Source organism: Venturia canescens, chromosome 2, assembly GCF_019457755.1.
Source record: "Venturia canescens isolate UGA chromosome 2, ASM1945775v1, whole genome shotgun sequence".
NCBI lineage: Eukaryota > Metazoa > Arthropoda > Insecta > Hymenoptera > Ichneumonidae > Venturia > Venturia canescens.
The window spans coordinates 12,025,294-12,047,732 of NC_057422.1; the positions used below are offsets into that span (position 1 = coordinate 12,025,294).

The 22,439-nt window shown below is 35.1% G+C and overlaps 5 protein-coding genes across 9 annotated transcripts; 2 read left to right on the forward strand and 3 right to left on the reverse strand.

The window, feature by feature from the left end:
* Nucleotides 1-63: 63 nt before the first annotated feature.
* On the reverse strand, nucleotides 64-3,288 carry LOC122406562 (uncharacterized). The gene is made up of 4 exons (XM_043412089.1): nucleotides 3,130-3,288; nucleotides 2,515-2,727; nucleotides 1,790-1,925; nucleotides 64-1,702 (listed from the first exon to the last, which is right to left on the reverse strand). Exons 2-4 carry the CDS (start codon nucleotides 2,681-2,683, stop codon nucleotides 898-900), a joined length of 1,110 nt encoding a protein of 369 aa, XP_043268024.1. The 5' UTR covers nucleotides 2,684-2,727; nucleotides 3,130-3,288; the 3' UTR covers nucleotides 64-897.
* A 118-nt stretch (nucleotides 3,289-3,406) lies between these two features.
* ND-B22 (NADH dehydrogenase (ubiquinone) B22 subunit) lies at nucleotides 3,407-4,775 on the forward strand. Its single transcript, XM_043412091.1, has 2 exons — nucleotides 3,407-3,644; nucleotides 4,357-4,775. The coding sequence occupies exons 1-2, from the start codon at nucleotides 3,535-3,537 to the stop codon at nucleotides 4,682-4,684; spliced, it is 438 nt and encodes a 145-aa protein (XP_043268026.1). The 5' UTR covers nucleotides 3,407-3,534; the 3' UTR covers nucleotides 4,685-4,775.
* Nucleotides 4,776-5,332: 557 nt separating this feature from the next.
* Nucleotides 5,333-16,203, reverse strand: LOC122406561 (lipase 3-like). 5 transcript variants are annotated; one of them, XM_043412086.1, is made up of 9 exons: nucleotides 16,008-16,203; nucleotides 13,766-15,871; nucleotides 8,939-9,137; nucleotides 7,221-7,335; nucleotides 6,893-7,139; nucleotides 6,469-6,627; nucleotides 6,221-6,305; nucleotides 5,631-5,773; nucleotides 5,333-5,549 (listed from the first exon to the last, which is right to left on the reverse strand). In XM_043412086.1, exons 2-9 carry the CDS (start codon nucleotides 13,943-13,945, stop codon nucleotides 5,388-5,390), a joined length of 1,290 nt encoding a protein of 429 aa, XP_043268021.1. In that variant the 5' UTR covers nucleotides 13,946-15,871; nucleotides 16,008-16,203; the 3' UTR covers nucleotides 5,333-5,387. The 5 variants fall into 5 exon arrangements, with proteins under 5 accessions (XP_043268021.1, XP_043268023.1, XP_043268020.1 ...); XM_043412088.1 differs by having other exon boundaries at nucleotides 15,635-15,693; nucleotides 15,774-16,203; XM_043412085.1 differs by having other exon boundaries at nucleotides 13,766-15,693; nucleotides 15,774-16,203.
* A 729-nt stretch (nucleotides 16,204-16,932) lies between these two features.
* LOC122405898 (RING finger protein 37) lies at nucleotides 16,933-19,314 on the forward strand. Its single transcript, XM_043410966.1, has 2 exons — nucleotides 16,933-17,858; nucleotides 18,144-19,314. The coding sequence occupies exons 1-2, from the start codon at nucleotides 17,248-17,250 to the stop codon at nucleotides 19,039-19,041; spliced, it is 1,509 nt and encodes a 502-aa protein (XP_043266901.1). The 5' UTR covers nucleotides 16,933-17,247; the 3' UTR covers nucleotides 19,042-19,314.
* Nucleotides 19,260-21,607, reverse strand: LOC122405905 (nuclear receptor-binding factor 2-like). Its single transcript, XM_043410979.1, has 3 exons — nucleotides 21,453-21,607; nucleotides 20,571-20,827; nucleotides 19,260-20,427 (listed from the first exon to the last, which is right to left on the reverse strand). Exons 1-3 carry the CDS (start codon nucleotides 21,474-21,476, stop codon nucleotides 19,953-19,955), a joined length of 756 nt encoding a protein of 251 aa, XP_043266914.1. The 5' UTR covers nucleotides 21,477-21,607; the 3' UTR covers nucleotides 19,260-19,952.
* Between the last annotated feature and the right edge of the window lie 832 nt (nucleotides 21,608-22,439).

Genomic DNA, 22,439 nt, shown 5'->3' on the forward strand with positions numbered 1-22,439 from the left:
TTTTCCTTTGAACATGATTCTTTAGGAATTGGATTTTCGATATTTTGTCAACGATTCCAGCAATTAATGGAATTTCGACCCTTCTGAATATTTTATTGAAACGATTACAACAAAAATACATTTATTATTAAAATAGGACGAATGATTTTCAGGTCTACTCCAATATTTACAAGATAATGATTCGAATCCTATTCTGCCTGATCCTTTTCTCGCGTGGAAATATTTTCCAATACGCAGTCACCAACCTTCCAAGTTTGGTAACTTAATTTTATATATAAATTTTTTATATACATTATGAACAAACGGTTTCAACATTTCTTAAATATTGCTCGAAATGTAAGCAAAATATTTTCTGAAAAAACCTCAATCTTATGAAGAAGTCGGCATCAAGAAATTCATCAATAATTTCAAAGCTTGGACAATTAATCATTTTTTATCACTCAAGTTTGTTCAACCGAATTGATGAAGATTATTCCAAAAACATTTGTTTTTCAAATGTCACGTAATTAATTACTGAAATGTTATCGTTGAAGTTTCGAACAGTTGGCAAAACGATATTTCGACATTTGGCTTGCCGCACGTTTGTGCATGCTTCCAAATTGTAACGATGTTTACAAAATTATGTACAAAATACTAACAAAACGATTCCATTTTCATCAATTTCCGAAAAAAAATGTTTCTCAATGTAACAAACGACTCTACTAAAAAAATTGATCAATTTCATGAATGATGAAAATTATAAAGAAGGAAAATCAATAAATTTTGTGTTATTTGAGTTGTTAAACATTTTTCCCGCGAATTTTTTTTTTAAAATCAAGCTAAATTCATAGACCAGACGAAACGAAAATTTCAGGCACTGCTGAAAGAAAATTATAATTTCAATAATCCATTAAAATTTTAGGAAACACGATCTATTGGTTTATCGATCATGCTGCACGGGACTAATATTAATTTGGGCATCATACCCGGCGGTGTGACAAAGCGTTGAGTACTTTTGTACTCATTTCCATTAGAATACTTCATCTCAGCCTCAGTGACTATTTTGCACACAGCCATTTTAATTTCCACTTGGGCTTTCAAAGGTAATAACTTGACTGTTCGTGCCATACTATGAAAGAATAATTCTGTACTATTTTTGGTTTCATCGTTGGTTGTTGTTTCTTGTGGGGGTGGCGATGGTGGTGATGATGGTGGTGGTTGTGGAAGACTTTTCGAAACAGGGACAACGGATGGACTAGTGATAATGATCGGTGAAACTGAAGTTGCATCGATCGTGCTAATGCCATTCAACGATGTCGATTGATAATCTGGAGTATTCAAGAGACTAAAACTATTCGTAATTTTCAGCGGTGCTGACTCTTCACTTAGCATATTTTTTGGCCGAATTTTTCGGTATTTCGATTCTATTTGTTTCACATATGCGTCTAACTCGGGTTGCTGATTTGTTTTGTTTTCACTATCCGACATTCGACGCAATTTTTTTCGCTTACTACCCTTACGATATGCTGGAGTTGCAGTATCGTCAAGGACAGGATCCGCTGCAGTTTCTTCCAGAACTTCCAAGTACTCGCTATAATCATCGTCCTCTTTGTCCTCAAGCTGCTCCAGCAGTACTTGAGTATCTACTATACCTCCGTTATTTATATCCTCGATATACTCATCTGACAGTTCGATACACTGAGGCTGATAATCCGGCTCGTATCTGTTTGATTGTTCAATTTCCCCTATGAATATATTGCTTCATATGCAATCAACTGAAAACGATATTGTATATTGATATATTTCTTACGGAAATTTGAGAAAACTCAAGTGATCCTCGAATATCCATTTTTTTCTTCTCACACCTTTGTCAGTTTTGTTTTTGTACTTCAGGATACGACAGTAGGTGTCTCGCAAGTTTTTCCATTTCAGTCTCATCCAAGAGGCTGAAAATAAATTATTGACGTTAAATAAGATTCATTGAAAATATTATCCACTGGATATGAGTGAAATAGATTAAATTCATGAAGTGACAAAAAGCACAGTCAATGAACCTGTGTAATTTCATTCCCTGTATTTGAGGATTCAAAATTAGCATCATCTTGAAACACTATTTATTGTGTTTTGTTTAGAGGAGGGTTAATTATTGGTGTATGGCTGATAACATTATTTTAATACTCTTTGTACTAGGTGCAAGATCTTATTTATATATTTACTTTGTATAATAATTTTGAAAGAATAAATTTTCCAAAAAAAAAAAAACAAATACATACGAAAATAAAATCTTTCAAATAAAATGTAAGATTGATGGAAGGCTGGAAACCAATGAAACTCCAAGAGGTTTTATCGATTATAGTTTGTTATGCGAGCAGTAGAAAAACCTTGGAAAATAGACTCCATAACTAATGAATAGCAAATAAATAAAGAATAAAGGAGAAGAAAATGAAAGAAAAAGATTGAATGATACGAGTGCAATAAGTAAAAACTTATGATATCAACTTTTGTTCTGTTGTCAATTAAAAAATATCATCTTACGATCGAGACTGAGCTCATCGGATATCCGTTTCCACACTTTTTGCCGGAATTCTTGAAGCTTAACAGTGCTACCTTTAACATCGTTAATATAGAGAACAGGATGTTGTTTTATCGCCTCAATGATTTTGAGTGAAATTTTGTGAGAATCCGGTGGCATTGTCGGCATCATCTCAAAAATGATTTCAATACGTTTTTTCTGTCATCTGAGTGAATCTGTAAACAATATTTCGTGATACCATTGAGGGATAGTAATTGAAAATTCAAAAAAATATTATGGCTACAAAGACATAATTTTGAAGATAAATATTGATTAAAAGAAATGAGCTTTTATAAAAACATATTTCTGCTTCTCCAAGCTATTTATATACATAAAAAAAATAGTATTCGTATTATAAAATAAAATTTGAAATTCGAAACATTTCTTTTCAGAGTACGCATATAGACCATATTTGAATCGAAATCGCTAGAAGTCATCGAATACCGCTTTTGACATTGATATAAAAAATAGAAAATATTGTTATTTCCAAATCGAGTCCGAATATCGTTACAAGATGGAATATTTTATAAAAACTCAATTTGACGATTGATGGTTAAAAAAAAAATTTGATAAAGTACCTGAATTCCGCGAAAATTCCCGCTACGTCCTCAAGAATAAATAAAAGGGTTCCCGTCAATGAAACGACACACTACAAACGACGACAAATATCGTTCGGTCGTTGGAGCGACGCCATCGTAAAGTTTATTTCCTTCTGTCGCTCAACTGTCGCTGCTCGCCCCAAGTCGGAAGTGTCGCTGCTTGTGGAAACTCCCTCTCACCGGAAATTATCAGCGCTCTTAGCGCCATAAAATCAAAACAAGCAACATATCACGAAGTACCTCGTGTTTTCCTGTCTCATTATCGAATTTTCTGTGTTTTGAACACAATGTTGCTTTTCGATGATTTAGCGAGATTTACATAACTTCGGTTACATTTGGATCCTACCTATCTTTTGAAAAGTTTATTGGACTCTCCGGTACAATATGCAATCGGTTCCAACTGGTCTGCGAACTCATTCACAAAAAGTATGCAGCTTTTACAAAGAAGCTGCGCGTTGTCTTGAGAGTTGGTACACCCAGTATCATCAAAATAGGTATTTTTTTGACATTCTTTTCATTCGTTCTCCTGTCATTACTCTTTCAATAATGCTTTTTGACCGATTAATTGATTTCCACCCTGAAGCAACGCTGCTAGTTTTTGATATTATTTATTCCCATCACATGTAACAGAGTTGCTGACCACTCTTTTGTTTCTATTGAAAAGCTTGTTTTTGCATTTCGTCTCAACTGAATCAATAACAATCATTTCATCTTTCAACATTGACCATATTACATTGAACATTGACAGAAAAAAAATCAATAATATTGTATTTATAAAACCTCCAATTGACGAATGCAAAATTCAAGCATGTTACTTTTTATGGAGCTTTTCAATAAATAATCTATATTTTTCAACACATTGCAAATTACCATATTTTACATTGTTCCTCAAGTTATAAGAATTTGCTGTGCATGTTCTATATCAAATTCAGATTGCTTTACTCTTGGAAAGGATTATCAAAATCTATTGTTTTATAAAAAATCTGCAATAAATTTGTAGAGGATTTCTCGAGACATACATCAAGACATGGTATATCAAAATTGATTAAAAAATGGCAGTCATTTTCCAGAAAGTTTTGACAAAAATATAACGATTGAAACTAATGACTGAACCTCTTAATTAGGGTTCGAAAAGGTGCTATTCAGCAACACTTTAAAATAATTTAACTCTCAATAAAGAGAATTTCTTTTCTTTTTTTTTTTCAGAGAACAGATTTTGATGTTGCGCAAGGAAATCGATAATAATGCTAATATCAAAGATCTCCGGGTAGCAAAGGAACTTCTTCTCAGAGGAAAAAACATACTTTTCCAAATCCAACATCCCCAGCCAAAGAAATTTCCAACCTCACCTGGTGGTTGTGCTTACGAGAGGGAGGTCGAACCTCGTGACTGGGTACTTGACTTCTGGGAACCAATGGAAAAAGCTCAGTATCCAAAGTATTTTGCTCTTCGTGAAAAGCGCAAGTTGGAATACATCAAATTGTATGACAAATTGTACCCGAATGCACAGAAGAAATGGGATCATTTCCATTAATATTGTTACTGCAACAACACATTATATTTAGATGTTATATTGTACGTTAGTCGATGAGAAATAAATCCGTTTGACGATTTTTTCTCTTCAATTCTTTTTATTTTCATTTATACAAAGATTTATTATAACCAGAATTCATTTCATTTTAAATTCATATCATATACTTTGTTTCATAAGAATACATTTAATGCATCAATACTTTTGATTACTTTTTTTTCAAATGTTCTAACAGGTGTTTGGTCGATTTAACAAATTCCTCCACCGAACCAATGCTCCTGGTACTATCATGTAAATGTTTGATCACTCTCGATAGCCAAAATTCTTGAACAAAAATGAAGCAAAAGTATGGAAGAGGACGGGAGTGTCAATTCATTGAATAACAAAGAAATTTACACTTTATAAAGAGAGTTCATTATTGGTATGACATTTTCTTCGCTTTTTTCAAACAAGAAACCTAGATTGAACTCTTCGAAATGTTGAATTTATTTGACCAATCATGGCAGATTGAGTTGCACAAGATACTTTCACCACAAGGATCTCCATCTCACCTCGAAAATTGTTTAAAAAATACTTGCCGTCCAAGAATTCCTTTGGCGAAAAATCTTCGAGTCTCAGAGAGGATGAAAATGGTGCAAGTAAAGTCAATGATTTTGGTTGAAAATGTTTATTTTTACAAATAAAGTAAGATTTATACCGAAGCGATCTATCGATACACTGCGAACAAAGCGATGAGGGTCATCACTCTGTCGTATAAAAGTTCTTTGGCGTCTATTGCCCACAAAAAGTCGAAATGATTGAACGACCTGAAAGGCACAGCTTCAATCGTTACGACGTTACTCAGTCTTCTTGCCAACTCGATCGTATTCTGAAACACATTGGAAATATAATTCGACTGTTAGGCCATACATCGAAGGCTAAAAATGGAATATTTTGAGATCGATGTTACCTCTTCGCGAGAAAGTGCGTCATTATGGCCATATATTAAAGCGATAGGTACAGAGATTCTTCTTAGATCGTAGATCGGCGGTTTTTTCTTTCCATACAACTTGAAATTCTCGATGTAGCCAGCATCGTAATGTTGGAAGTTACCTGTTATGACATTTCTCATAGGATTAAAAACTCATCAAAATTGTGAACATTATTTTCTGACGAACATGAAAAATATTGACACAAGGCTCCACCTCCAATGAGTTTCCAATTTTTTCTGCCATTCTTGACGACTAAAAAAAAAAGTACATCATCAGTGACAGCAAGGAGGGGGACAAGGTTTTCAGGAGTTATTTTTTATTTTCTCAATGGCATTGGAGGTCGTCGTCATATTATTTTTAATTTATTGTCAATTCATTAAACTGAATGATTAAATTATTGTTCAATTTAAAAAATTATGATAAGCATAAGAAAAAAAATCGAAACTATTTTGAGGTGGTGCTGTGAGTCAACTTTATGACGAAAAGTACATTTTTTTGAGTTGGAAATTTGAAAGATTCCGCAACCTTTGCATTCTGCAAATGAAAGAATCATTCAACGACGAATTACCCGAAATAATATTTTGTCGAAAGTGGAACAATGTCTTGGTCGATATGCCAGCAGGAATGTATGAAACGATGTGCGACAGAAGAGTCTGAAAAAAATTTGAGTTACAAGTTAAATATTGAAGTAGCAAGTAACATTTGAAGAGTAAACACGCAGAGTCTCGCTCGTTGGGTGCAAACATTTTTTTCAAAATCATCATATCGAAATGAGAATTTTGGTTTCGTGGTATTTCTCGCAGAGTATCGACTTACGACATTGAGTTGCTGGGGATCTTCACCACCGAACAAAAAAAATAGCCTCGCACAAGCTGGCAGCGTCGCAGATTTTTCATCACAAAAGGTTCGTCCGATTCTTACGATTTGAGAAGACTGTGGAGCGAGCTCGTGAATTCCGTGTCGATCGAAGAATGCCTTGACAAGGTAAACCGAAAAATCAAAGTTTTTAGCACTTTTTCATTCCTTCTGTCCCCGAATTAAAAAAAAAACTCAATAATTTGTTTTTTCAAAGTTTGTTTTTCATAGTTAACCAAGCCATCCAAGCCATTCAATGTGTGTGCAACGAGAAAAACGAATCTTGCAAAATGATAAATAAAAAACGAGCAAGACTCCAAAATCATTGGAATCGTTTGTCGTTTTTTGCTCACTCTCCACAGACGCGAGCTCAGCAAAAACTCACTTTGATTCCAACTCCGTTGATAGTCGCAGCTTCGACTAGAGGGTTCGGCGGTCTTTTCCACAGAGCAACGGGCGCCAGTGCAATAAAAAAATGTATTTTATTGTTGAACTCAGGCCTTTGTGCCAACAGGATGAAACCAGCGGTCGTGCCCATCGAATGGCCAATGTAGCACAAGGACTTCTGGTCGGTGTAATTGAGAGTGTGCTCGATCATCTTTGGCAAATCCCACACCGCAATTTCGTGAAAACTGCATCGATCGAGCGGCGGAATGAGCCTCAGTGAGAATAGCGTTCGAGCCAAATTCAATAAATCTTCATCTTAATTTTACCTGAAGTTCCAAAATTCAGGCTCTTCAGGCGACACTTCGACGTGGGATCGGCCATAACTGTTGCCTCGGACATTGCCCAACCACACGTCATATCCGATGTCGGCGAGTAAAAAAGCTTCGAAATAAAAGGAAACGTTGACTCCGATTAGAACGAAAATCGTCAGCTGCATCGAAGACTTTATCGAGGTACTAAATTATCGATCAAGGAGGGTGGATCACGGAATCAAAATAATCAGAATTTTATAAAATTTGGTCATAACATTCTTTGGCATCAAGTATAGAAATACAATTTTTTTCAAATTTTTTTACCACGTCGTTATCGAATAATTGAGCGTTAAATCGAAATTCTTATGCTTCTTATATAAAAAAATTTATATTGTCTTATGTATCTTTAAAGAATACATTTACCAAATTTTATGAAATTCTTATCATTTTGAAATTCTTAATATTTTTAACATGCTTTAGCATGGCAACATTGTATCGTCGCGATCCACCCTCCTTAAATCCCAAAGTCCAGGAAGTCAAGAGTTTCATGGAGTCTCATTATTTTTGGAAAGCATTTCACCGATTCGTTGGATTTAATCAGCTACTTTTGTCCATCAAATTTTCTATTTTGTTGTATCTTTTACTATTTCTATTACAAACGTATTTTATTTCATTTTTCCAGGGATAAAATATCGTTAATCTGCGCATAAATCATAAAATTATTAAGTTCGTGCCAATGTCGTATCGTCCTTGTGCACGGAGTGCAATACCCGTAAGATCTTCGTCTCCGATCGCGAAGGCGCGCGAAACTGTACCGGTGAATGTGCCCTTGCAGTGCTCGTTCTCATTACTTAGCACGCACGTATACATTTTTTCGTTTGACTTTTTTTTCCAGAGACGTGATCTTCAAATAAAAGGAGCAACCGGGTGATTCCTTTGAATTCGTGGGCCAGTTATGACGTTGCGAATAACAATGCCGATTTTCATTGTTTTTTTTCGTCGATCAGAGCTTGAGTGTGGTATTTGGAATTATCGACGTAAGCAGATCGATAATGAGAACGATTGCGTGTAACGATGCAACATTTTAATCGAATTCATGAAGAATTTACGGGGGAAGGGGAAAAAATGGAGAACATTTTATCGCCTGCGAGCCACTTTTCCCCATCATCCATTCAGATTCTTGCACAGTGGCTCTTTCGAGCTCGTGATTTATGAGCCAGAACATGAACGTTTATCTCGCACAACAGGTTGGCTTAAGTATTTGCAATTTCAATAAGAGACACTTGAGAAAAAAAACCTTCAAAAGTTTGATCTTCGATGATGGTTTGTGTCGGGGCATCGGTCCAGGCACATAAATTCGTTCATTATGCATGCACGCGTAGGTGCAACACGATCGAGTTTCCGCATACATTTCCAGTGATATTTTTGCTCGTCCACCTTGAAACCCTGCTTCGCTATATTTGCATATTTTTTTATAAGAACGTTAACCCTCCAGCGCAATTATTGAGTGACGATCCTAATCGTAATATCTGGTTAAGGGGGGAGGGCTTGAAAACCGCGACGTACTCGAGCCTCGCGCACTTGTTCCAGTGGGCAAAGTTCGTTGCCTCAACAGAGGGTGACCGCGTTGCGATGCTCTTTGATAATATTTTTTATCATTTTTTTAGATCACAGCTCGAGGAATGATCATTCGTCATCGCGTATTCTTGACCTTTCAGTATTATAAACATTACCGAGATCTCTGTTCGGTCCCAAAAGGACCCACGAGTCCGAGGACGCGAACATTCCGTGCTGCATGAAGACAACTGGTTTCCCCCTTTTCACCATTGACTTTGGACTTCCTGGTATTCTGAAGAATTTTATATTGTAACCATCCTCAGTCGTGACCTCGTGCTCCTCCGATGGATAACCGTGTTTTTCGACCAGACCCACCTTGATTTTAAACAAATCAAAAACGATACTCAAATCAATTCTGAGACAGGCTTGAAAGAAAAAAAAATCAAAAAAAAAAAAACAAAAAAATAATCTTTTGTGCGTTTCGTGATTCTCGAGATCTTGATTTCATGAGATGATGTTTTTTTTTCTGTCCGAACTTCAGTGATTCAGATGAATTGCACAAACTATTGAAAGTTTGGAATTCTCGATCGGCTCCGTGGAGTGCTATACGAGGATTTTTTTCATTTCTATCGATTATAGTTGAAATTAATATTAAAAATCATGTTTTTTTCAATTTTGTTTCGTTTGTATTTTTGAAAACGAAAAACCGATCGTGAATATTTTGCTGATGAAATTTATCAGTGAAATTCTCAGCAGTATCGAAAATAGTCTTCTCCCGTTCCATTTAATTCTAATCAATACTCGAAAATCTCGTTTTGAATTGCTCGTTTTCAAGGAAAATCATGCTGCACTCGCGATCCAAAAAAGCAACTGAACTTTTTTGCTCTTTTGATGATCGAAGTAACGATTAAAATTTATTCTCGCAACTAGTAAAATGATGTGGAACTTATTTGTTGAGATTCATTCATTTTTAATACAAGGATAGCGGTTTAAATACCTTCGTGGTTAATATCGTCAAGCAAAATGTGACAACGGCTATTTTCTACTTATTATTTGCGTACGCGCATCTAGTAAACCAGCTGGCTCATGATGTTGTCAAACCTTCCAACGTTTGTGTCGTTATTACTGGTTAAACTTAAATAAGTGCTTTTCTTTTTTCATTCCCAAGTGATTATCACCGGTAACAAAAGGCTTTCTCAAGACATCGTTGATATCTAAAAACGTCATATTTTCTTATTCTCGTTTTTGGCTGTTTCAAGCTGGGAGGATCCTATTTCATTGAATCCAAATTATTGCACAGTGCGCCTGCCATAAAAGTCTATGTATAAGGCTTACGGTAACTCCTGTACTGCATGCTAATCAAATGAGTGCTGAATTTTCAAAACGCTCTTAGACCAGGTTTAACGTACCGATTAAATGTATTCTTAGTGGATTTGTATTACAGCATATCTTATTAAGGAGGGTGGCTAGGGACGATACAATGTTGCCATGCTAAACCATGTTAAATACATAAAAAATTTCAAAATGATAAGAATTTAATAAAATTTGGTGAACATATTCTTTAGAGTTAAATTTGACAATACAAATTTTTTAAGATTTTTCTTCTGTACAGTTATCGAGTAATTGATCACTAAAGTTCACGTGTATAAGCATAGCGTTTCCATATATATAGGTATACATTCCGGGCATAAGAAATCTGCTTTAAGGATATATTGCACAGGCGATACAATGTTGCCATGCTAAACCATGCTAAAAACATAAAAAATTTCAAAATGATAAGAATTTAATAAAATTTGGTGAACATATTCTTTAGTGCCAAATTTGACAATACAAATTTTTTAAGATTTTTCTTCTGTACAGTTATCGAGTAATCGATCACTAAAGTTCACGTGTATAAGCACAGCGTTTCCATATATATAGGTATACATTCCGGGCATAAGAAATCTGCTTTAATGCGTAATTACTCGATAACTAAGGAGAAGAAAATTTTGAAAAAAATGGTGTCTTCGCACTTGATGTTGAAGAACATTATCGCCAAATTTGATCAATTTCTAATTATTTCGACTTTTGTATCATTCACCCTTAATGCGTGAGGATAACTAAGTAGAAGAAAATTTTGAAAAAAATTGTGTCTTCGCACTTGATGTTGAAGAACATTATCGCCAAGTTTGATCAATTTCTTATCAATTTGACGAACGTAGCTACCCTCCTTAAGATGTAAAAATATAAAAAACGCTAGTTTTGCAAAACTGATAAATGCAAATTTCCACGCTGACACATTTTTGCTGGTATTTTTCAAAGAATTATCTGCGTTTTTTTATCGATTTTATTGCAACAGGTCTCATTTTGTTCGTCAACCGGTCCTCTATGAATCGACCGTGTAGTTGTTTTTTTAACTTGATCGTTTCACCGTTGCAGCTTAATTGTTCATTGAGTGAAAAAACTTTTTCATTCGTAATTTCTGAAGGAATGAGTTTGAAGGAAAATCTACGTGGTGAATTGGTAGAGGATCGGTTGAGGAACGAAATGAGACTTGGTGCAATAAAATCGGTTAAAAAATGCAGATGATTATTTGAAAAATAGCTGTGAAAATGTGTCATCATGGAAATTTGCGTCTATCAGTTGATAGTTTTGCAAAACTATCATTTTCAATATTTTTTCACGTTAATAAAATATGCTTGAATACATATCTACCAACAATAAGTTTAATCGGTACGTTGAACTTGGTCTAAAAGCGTTTTGAAAATTTAGCACTCGTTTGATTCCCCATAGATTCCATAATAATTCCGTGGCTAGAGTATGTTTCTAGCATATTTCCAAATGTCAACTCTTTCGATTTCCATTAGATTCGCGTGGTCTTCTTTAAACTCGGTCGAAAATTAGTTGAATCCAAAATTAATTTGGACAGCTATTTGCGTTTGAAGTTTCTTGTTTGGGCTCCGTAATTAGAGTGCGAAATTCCGGATCGATAATTTCTCATTCGGTTTCCAATGACTCGCGTCGTTAATTCGATCGCCCCCGTCAATCAGACGATCCCTCATTTAGATCGCTGGCTTTTTGAGGTTCCCACTTTCGTGGGGGGGGGAGACAAAAATTAATTGGGACGATCCTCTCAAGAATTACACGATCCATTTGAGCTGTATACTTGGTCTCAATTTATGGAAACCTATAAAATAAAGAACCTGCTGAGCGAGTGTGTCAGAAGAGGATGAAAACTTGTGCCAATATTTGCTTCGAGCTTCGCCTAAATGTGGGTCTTCGATGCTAGACTTTGAGACGGAGTCAGATGTCTTCAAATAAGATGAAATCATGCAGAAAAAATGTGGAGCATCAAAAATGATACGCTTTTGAAGTTTGTAAACTGAGATAATAAATGAGTTCGTTCAACCGAATCCATTTTATTCAACGTTTGGTAGATTCATTTTATTGAATTATTTTTTCAACATGTTTTTGCCACGGTCGACGATTAACCTGCGTTTCAGCATTTTCAAGCTACTTTGTTTTACGCAGAGAAAAAAAGTTTGCTTCATCGAAATCCCATTTTAGGCGAAATTATGCTGGAATCAACAGTTTTTAAATGTTCAATGAACCAAATTATTTGGACATTTCGGATAAAATAGCGCCGAATCTACATATTTTCGTCCAACTAAATGGGTTTTGTTGGACGCGAGAGCATTTATTTCTCCGCGTATGACACAAAATGGATTGTTGCTCGTATCGAACTACGGATTTTGCTTGATCCACATCGTTTTTCTCTCGACCGGCAGAGATTGTATTTTCCATCGTTTTGTTAAGGTAGTAGTCTGGTAAGATGCTCGGAAAAATCGAATTTTTTCCACACTTCGAAAGTCCTTTACATTAAGAAACTGTAAAAATTGGAGACGGCAGAAATTCGAAAAATTGACCCAGTTATAGCCTCGTAACGTCAGCGCTTCGTAGTTGGGCGCGCTGAGGCTCAAACTTTCGCGTTTTTCTCGAAACAAAGTTTTTTGTGGCTCGGCTCGGGTAATCCAACATTTTCTATCCAACCGATTGAGCTGAAATTTGCAACTGTTATTCTACACACCGGTAGCAGGGACTAGGATTTTTTCCGTCCCTAATTTTCCGATTTATAGCTCGATCTAGACCAAAAAAGTCACTTTTTTCGAAGTCTGCTATATTTTTTCATGTTCGAAAAAATTTGTTAAATCCTGCTTTCAATCAGGACTTTTTTATTTCAAATTTAAATAATTAATTTAAAAATTAATTAAGATAATTATTTATTTATCAATTAGTATTAAATAATAAATAATAAAATATTAAATAAAAATATAAAAAATAAAAAAATATTCATAACTTATTAAATTAATTAACTTTTTTCATTCATTTTAATCAAATTTTTATTTTTTACATTTTATTTATTTTATTGTTATATTATTTTCTATTATAAATTGTATATAAATATAAAATCATAAAACTAAATTAATTAATTTAATTTATCAATGAATGAAATTGAATTAAAAAATTAATTACATAATGTAAAAAGTGAATTGAAAAAATATATAAAATATCGAATCGTTTGAATTTGATTTGCCCCTAAAAAAATTGCGGAAAAAGTATTTAAAAAAAAACGTGCAAGTCACCAGACTACGACCTTAATCTCATCAGTACGTTTATCATAAAAACCAAATCTGTGGGGTTCGAGAAAATCGAATCGAGAATTTTGGTGTAAATCGATTTGCAATGAATATTGTTAATTTTACAGTTTGAATTTTCTACGATGATTAATTTGATGGAAGGTGCTCGAACAGAGTCCGGTTAAAATGCACGTTGAAGTTGAGCTTGGAACGTTGCTCGCCTTCCGCCCTTATTGAAAAGTACGCTCATGTCTAATCCTATTTTCGGTTTATTCGATTCTCTTTGGACGCGTAAATGTCGGTCGGACGCACCGGAAATGCTCGAAGTCCCACTGCTTTCGAGGAAGTAAAAAAATATATAAAACCGAAAAATGAGCGTTTACTTACGGTGTCCAGAACGACGGGACGCTCGGCAGTTGACCGAGCCGATTGTTCTTCGATGCGTCTGACCCTCGTCAACGGAGGACCACGAGAAAATAATATTTCTTTGACAAAATCAAATGCGAAAATATTCTCTGAATAAAATAGCGCGAGGGTTGACGCGATAAAAAAAGCTTTCGAGTTCATGGTTAAACTCGAGTCAGTCGATCTGCCGGGTTTCTCACTCGATCGAGCCTCGTTTTTTTTATGTTGGGAGTTTTTTTCGAGACACTTCGGTCGATCGATGCGCAAAGGCAAGAATAAACGAAATGCCCGAAATTCCCGTCGAGGGTTGAACAATCGCTGTGCAACGGTCGTGACTCCGTCGCGTCGCACGAATCGAGAGACACCACCGCGAGCATGCACTCACGGTGCAAACACGAAGCGAAATATTCCCGACGTCGTGATAACAAAAATGTCCTCGACTTCTCTCACGCAGCAAATTCTCCCCCACTGTATTTCAAAGGCTCGCACGAGTCTCCACGAAAAAAGCCCGATTCGCAGAACGCAATTTTCTTTATTTACTTTTTGCTCGCTCAACGGATCGAGAACCCTCGCGCCACGCGGGTGACGACCTTGCGCACACTCTTCATGGGCAAGCACTTCGATTATTGTAACAAACGATTCGATGGCCTCTCGGCATGCACTTTATCAAACTGCTTCGAAGACGATCAGGTTTTTTGTAAAATTTCATGTTTTTAGTTGTTTACACCCAATTCCCGGGAACGAACGACCTCAACGCTGTTTACGTGAGTTATTCCCGGAACGTCGCAGGAATCGTCGAAAGAATATCTCGTGGATTTGCGCTACGATTCTACGAACAACGTTCCCTTCATTTATCTTCACGCGGAGAAAAGTTCAGGCAAAATACACTGAAAATCGGAACTGAGCGCAAAATGAAAAGAACGACTCTGCAAGAGAAGTTTTTGAAACTCGAACGGCAGAGTCACACTCGAGTTGCACTGACAGAAAAAACGACTTTTTTTTCTGTACATTTTGTGAAGTACGAAGTGGAATAATTCGAGGCTCGGGAAATTTCGTATTTGAACGAATTCATTTTCACATTTTCCGGAAATTAAAATCGATAGAAAAGCCTGTCACTCGTTATTTTGTTCGTGTGCCTATTTTGTTTTTGTTCGTATTTCATGTCGTCACCCCCTTGCAATTTCCTTCCGTTCAGTTCCTCAATTTTTCACTCGGCAATGTTCGTCGATGCACAGCCAAAGACACACGGGAATCGACAACGACTCGATTATTTTTCTCCACGAATGTTCCGAGGTTAAACCAATTTGCATCTCTTGAGAATTCATTCTAATAAGCAAAAAAAAACATTTCGAGTGTACGCGTAATATATTCTATGAAATAGAAACAAAAACTTCATGTGCAGACTCAATTTTCACGAGTTTTAACGTTCGATGGAACACGAATTCACTTTTGTTTCAACGATATTTTTCCACCAACTGTCATTTCCATTGAAATTGCAACGTGCAATTTTTATCCTCACGATCATTTATTTTTTGGTTAAAATTAAAATTTCATTAGTTTTTTCGAGCATGTTCATTGCTATAAAGAGACGTTAAGAGAGATTTCCCACGTTGACGAGCACAATTTTATAGCCGCGTTTGAATATTAACAAATTACCGGTCCCATAGAAAATAGTTGAAAAAAAAAACAATTTATTTGATTTATCTATGTATTAACGTTGTAAGTGAACTTTACGTTTGAAAAACAAGGTCTTGTGCTGCAGCACATTACGAAGAAAAAACTTGTTTCGTTATCCATGTGGTCGCGCGTACCCCGCGAGTTACAAACACCTTGGTCTCGTTTAACACTTACAATGTACACTGATTCTCGTCGCATGCCAGCACACCTTCTATTGAGCTATGTATTATACACTTAAAAAAAGAGAATCCATTGTAAAAAGTGACATTTGAGCTTATCGTCAAAAGTTACGTAGTGATTTTTTTAAACAAACCGATAAGCAATTTTGTGGTAATTAGCATCTTTGGCGTCGATATTCTGAGCCCGAAAGCAAATCCTTATTTCGATTTATTCACTATTTTGAATACGTCACTGAAAATGAAATTATGATATTTTTTGAAGAATGCCAAACTTTTCACGGATTTTATTAATATTTTCATTATCCTTCAGTCTCTATGTTTATCCATATTTCAACATTTACATGTCTGTGAAGTTGCGAAAAGTTTACTTGATTTATAGGTGATTATAGAAAATCGATTCGTAAGCAGAAAGTATTAGGACGAATTTTTTTACGGTACACGTTCTCGCATTGGTTCAGTTAATATAGCAAAGAAACACTTTTAAGGTATTGATATTTATTACAATTTTGTATTAGAGACACGGTCTTCCGGCCAGGACAACTGTCCAGCTCCGACTAAGATACGTTTTTTGTCCGATGAGCATATATATATACTGATTTTATTGCCAAGGGAGATAAAAAAAAGCTCCTTCGTGTCATACGAAAGGATGTTAAATTAAAAACCGTTTCACGAGAGATCTGCCTGCAACGGTATATAACCTTGATCAATTCCGGAAATTCCCTCATTGTTTTCTTTTGTGTTCTCGCATTCGTGTATATATTGATATTCTATGCAGGAGTTATCTCAGATTAATGCCCAACGACGTTTCCAGCAGACACAACATCGTACGAGGCTTTGCTCCTATATTTGCTTTGTTTCTTACTGCACGATTTACGAATTAATGAACGTGACTTTGTTTCAACAGTGATGATGCATTGACAATAACTCACTTTTCAATATCGAACTGTATGCACTCCTTAATTTAATAACGGATAATATTTGGAAAGAGGAAAAGTCTGCAATTCTCACGTATTTTTAGTATAAAAGGAGGGGGTGAGCCGGGTTTGCCGGGTTTTTGATAGGACAATAGGCACCGGTTTTCGTAAATTCAACGTTCGATTCTCTGACTTCAATTAATAATGCCGGCTCTTTATCCTTGTTGTGCAACTACAAATCCCTTGAAATAAATTCTATATATCAATGATAGATTGTCATAAATATGACATGACCCGCTTTGTCATCTATTATATACCGAAAATGGTTCAAGTTTGAAGTAATTGTGACTAGGTGCGACGTAAGCGCTGTGGCGAAATTCAGAATCAAACAGTCGAACATGAAACTTCAAGTAGTGAACACATCAAAAACAATGTAACTCTGTGTCAAAAATTCTAAAAGATCTAAAAATCGTAGAAACACATTGTGTAGGACAGTTTACAGAATAAGCAAGGGTGTCAAAAAGTTCATCGGAAAATTAGAATTGAAATCGCAAATGGTATCGAAGTGGTCAAGTCAAAAGAGCTTTACATCACAAGTCCGAAAAAATTGTTCTCGAACATAACCTTCGAACACTATAATCAAGAATACGAATTCAAACAATGTTATTATCCAGTGAAGAGTGTTGATATTGCAATGTTGATAAACTTTTGTCGGAAATGTATGGAATCGAGTGTGACTTGCAGTACCGTCAGCAACGACGGTTACGAAGTTACGAATTTGACGTCTGATTCTAACCAAGGATTTTTGGCGTATTCCTGCATAAAGCCACCCATCCACATAGATTTTTCTTTCACTTGCAATGTTCGGATGAACCACATTCTCATTTGGCCTTCTGTTGGAGCCCAGAAGTCTTCAGGTTTCGAAATTTCTGTCAAATCTGCCAACCAATACAAACAAGTGTCAACGGGTTTTTTGAAGTCCGAACATTCAGGTCTTCTGTTCTACAGACGAGATCTTGATTCGTGCAGCATCAATATTCCTCAAAACTTCTTATGCCGATATTTAAAACTTTCTTATGAACAAAATCTTGAAAATGTTCAATATTTACGAATTTCTATCCTTCGAACTGAAAACTCAGTCCCAGCCATTGGTCGTGTTGAAATTTGGGGTGAAGTGTCTGCCTTCAATAGCAGAGATACAATCCAACGTGTCTACAATTTGTGGCAGCATAATAATGTTGGAAAATCCTTAGACCGAGTCCAACATAACAACAATGAGCCCAAACATGGCTCTGAAACTTCGAGGTAAAGAAAAATTTAATCCAAAGTGGTATCATTATTTTTAAATTGCTGTACATATTAAATTTCAAACTGCAAGTAATTGGAACCTAATGTTTGAGCTTATTTAGAATTCTAACTTCCCTCACTAATTCTTCCAAAATCTTGAGAATTTAAGAAGCTTCAATAAAACCGTTCTAGTCCAAGGGAATGATTTTTGTTCAATCTATTTCTGTAGTATTTTTATCGGTTTATAGAAAAATTCTCAAATATTGAGATAAAACAAAATTTGAATAAAAATTTCATTTGCAGAGCATCCGGTGAAGAGTCATTGAACGTGCCAGATTGTTTTTTGGATCCGATAACATGTAATATCATGATCCAACCAATCGTTCTACCAAGTGGAACGATAATCGATCAAGACACGTTGGAAAAACATGGGAAAACTGAAGCAACTTGGGGTAGACCGCTTTCTGATCCGTTCACAGGCATTCCATTCAGCGAATCACGCAAGCCTATAATTGCATCAGCCCTGAAAGCGCGAATAGACAAATATTTGTTGGAAAACAAACATGCTCCAGATGTAAAGAACTTGCCGCGATTATCAGGCCACAAGCAAGTTGTTATGTCAATGAGAAATCGACCATTGGAATTGTCCAGAATATCTTCCAGTTCCACAGTGAATGACACAGTACTAGAAACAGTTGAATGTACAAATATTTTCCAAAAATCCTTAAAACCTCCAACCCCGGTTCCCTCGTCGAAAATTCGTCTTGAAACTCGAGTTCACAGATTGCCCATAATTCCAATGTGTTCCAAACGAACAACAGCCAAAAGTGATTTGAAAAAAATTATCATAAAAACTTTTGGTATCTCCGCTTTTAAAAAAGAAATAAAAATCATGCCAGAGCAAGAGAGTAATGTTCAAGATGGAAGTTTAGATCATACTGTAAATAGCGTTTTGTCAAATCTTCAACGTTTTAATGGGGACAAACAAGTAAAAAAAAGTAGTTGTGTGGAAAACTGTAAATGTGTAAGTAACATTTTTTACAAATTGCCATGTGATCATGTCTTGTGTCGAGACATTTTAATGACTGTAAAAGATTCTCGGTGTTTAAAATGTAAATTGGTATATGATACTAGAGATTTAGAAAGAATTCATGGAGAATTGACAATAAGAGAGAAAAGCTGCGTTCAAACTGTCTGCTAAAGATAAAACGAGACGAACTTTAAATATTTGTCAAAAATAGTATTGAAATTTGTATTAATAAAATACAATGAAAGTATTACCTCAATTCTGGAAAATTTGAAAAATAGTATATCATATAAGTTGTCTTATCGACTTTCAACGAAGCAATTTTCAATACTGCAAATATTTATTGTAAATTCTAATAGAGGATTATTGTCTAAGGAAAAATGGAAGAAAAATTGGCATTGTTAATTTATTTATAGTGAAACAATAAAACTTTGTACATTGATCAAATAGCGAACATAAAACGATCGCATATTCGTAAAAACTTCACAATTTACAGGAGTTGACTCTGTAATCACTCGATCGAATGGAGAATAGATATTCTATCCAACGCACTTCAGTAATTAGTTAGCAAACAATCTTTTAATTTTTATGCAATCTCGCTATCAAGATATTTTGTACATTAATTCATTTAAAAACTTGACGTATCGAATTCTTTTGTCATTAAATACATGTGCCTCGCGTTAAAAAAAGGTAGGTTCATTTTTTATAAAGAGAAGCATTAAATGATCAGATCAATAAATTCGATGAATCTTTTTTTCTGAAAGACTAATTGGATTTAGCCTCGTCATAAAATATTGCACCTTTCTCAATATTTTGTCAATAATTTAAACAATGAAAAGTATTCCTACACTATAACTCGCATTCTAAGAATGCAACGTTTAGAATGTTTCCAAAAATTTCTAAAAGTTCGAGCTCAAGAATCCACAGAAAAACTGAGCAAAGATGACCGAACACTTGAGGAATTGAGAAATTTGAACGAAAATATTTTTTTGTTAGATTCGAAGGTTAGAAATTTCAATAACAAAAACTTGGTTTTTTAAATAGTGGGAAACAAATGGAATGAGGAAAATCTTATTGGTCAATATTCAGGAGGAATTGAAATCGAACAAAGGCATTTCGAGCGGCGCTAATGGAGGGAGTGGCGCTAATCTCTTGGAGTGACTTCCATTAGAACACACCTCGGCATCTCCATCCGAAGACATAACTTTAATTCTTTCAGTCAGTACTTGAACCTCACGTTCTTTTGCTTCTAACTGACACAACAAATTCCCCACTAATGTTCTTAAATGATTATTCAGCGTCCGCAGTTCCTCAATAACTGTGCCTGCATCCTTTGGATGTCGAAAGGCGTTATCATCCGAAACCGACATAAGATTCAGTAGAACATCTTGTTCTTCAATCGTCCGGAATATCGCTTGTTTCGACGATCCACCTTCGCACTTCTCCATTTCCAGATTACCGCTCTCTTTTTCTGTCACTTTTGGCATCAATTTGTTCAGAAGATTACGTTGTTGCGTTTCTAGAGTATTTTTGTATTCCTCAAACTGTGCTTGTTTCATTCTGGAATTAACAACTTTTGTAGTGATGCATCTTACTTAAAATTTACTTTTTATTTCATAATAATAATTCATAAAACATGTTTCCTTATAATTTTCAATTCCTTTTCAGAAATTTATTAATCAAATAAAACTATTTTTGCGAACCTAACGACCTCGGACTGCCTCGTGTGATAATCTCGTTGCAACGCCAGTGATTCAAGTGTTATTAAAGATTGCATAGATGGCACGAGCGGTATTAATTTTTTGTGACCGTTACTTGATGTTCTTTCGTCAATCAAACTAGCAGATATTTGCGAATGTACTTCATTGAGAACATCCGCTACTTTGTCATGGCACTCTGCGGCTTCTGCAAATTTTCCTTCTCTTGTTAAAGCCTCTGCTCGTCTTATCTTCTCGTGTGCCTAATTGGTAAATTGAAAAGATATTAATCAATAATATTGTAAGTATTAATTTTTAGATACCAATTTTAAGCACCGGTAAATAAAATTTGCTCTCATTTTAGAAATTGCCAAATTCAGTTTTTGTTGAAGAATAAATTGAATAAGAAATTATTCGTTACAAAATCATTGTTGTTGATGGAAAGCAGTTTAATAGAAATATTTAAGGGAGTGACAAGTACTCTTAGTTTTTTAGTCTTTTGAATAAATTTCGTTCAATACACAACAAAAATTGATTTTGACTTTCGTGATGTAATTCACGAGAGTCACGTGTTTACACGAATGACATTTATTTAATACATATGTTTAAGGTGGAAACGATCATAAGATCAAAATTTACGAAACGCATAACTGCATGAATTATTGGGAAATGGAAAAAAAATATAGGTCGAGAAAAAAAAGCCAAGGCAAAATCTCATTCGCGTAATACTGTATAAAGAGCAATCTTAAAAAATGTTTGAAACTTATTGTTGGTCAATACTAAATCACAATATTTTTTTCTGAATCATTACTTCGAGTGCACTACGTGTAAATACATCTAGGTATTGTGGAAAACAAAAACAACCACGCAAACAATTGGAACACTCACAGCATTCAGAGCAGACGATTCCATGACTGAACGATGATAAAAACAAAGAAATAATCTCAATGTTGTGACTCTCTAACATCACGTCATATGGTACAGACAGGCAAAAAAAAATTATGGAAAAGTAGTGAGTGTTGCTGGTTTATGGAGGTTACTCGGAAATTCATTGTTGCGCCGCTAGATGGCAGAATTGTATACTCTGCGTCGGAAACGGCATTTTGGTTTCCACCACGTTTCCACAGATTACATTATATAAGCCTCTCCTTCATTTGCATGGGGAGTAAACTCATTGTTTAGAATAATTAAGATTTATTTCTGACAAAAATTAACGTAATTCAAAGATTGAACTGGAAATGTGTATGATGTTCCTATGTGCATTTCCTTTAGAAGGTTAAAGATCGCGTGACGTGTGTATTTTTCGATAATTATCATTTCAAAATGGCTTGGCGAAATCATCAGTAATCATTAATTTAATTAACTCATTTGATTCAAGGTCGTACCTATTCTCCTGCGATTTTATATACTTACGATGAATTAATGATATCTCAGTGTACACGTGGAACATTTTAGTGTCATTAAATTTGATTCAGATTGACTTTATTTTATGCTCAATTTATATAAGCCGGCATTTAATATTCGAGTTTTTTCATATCCGCAGAGCCAGTCGATTTTTGTCTCTATACTTGCTCTGCGTAGCAAAAGTTACAACTTAATTTGAAAACTTTTTAATTCAGCAATAATATATTTGTATAGCTATATATAGCTTCGCATTTTATTTCCAATTTCAGCCGGCCCTGCTAACGACAATCTAAACAAATCAGTCGTTCGAATTTCGTACAAATAATGAAATCATAATTGTAGTTTTACGTGACAAATATTTTTTTCAGTCGAGTTAAGGTTTTTATGCCCCCTATTGCTTCGACGAAATACGCCCTCGATCTGCAATTCTTTTCAAAGGTTTGTTATGATTTCTGAAGGTCATCGTAACTG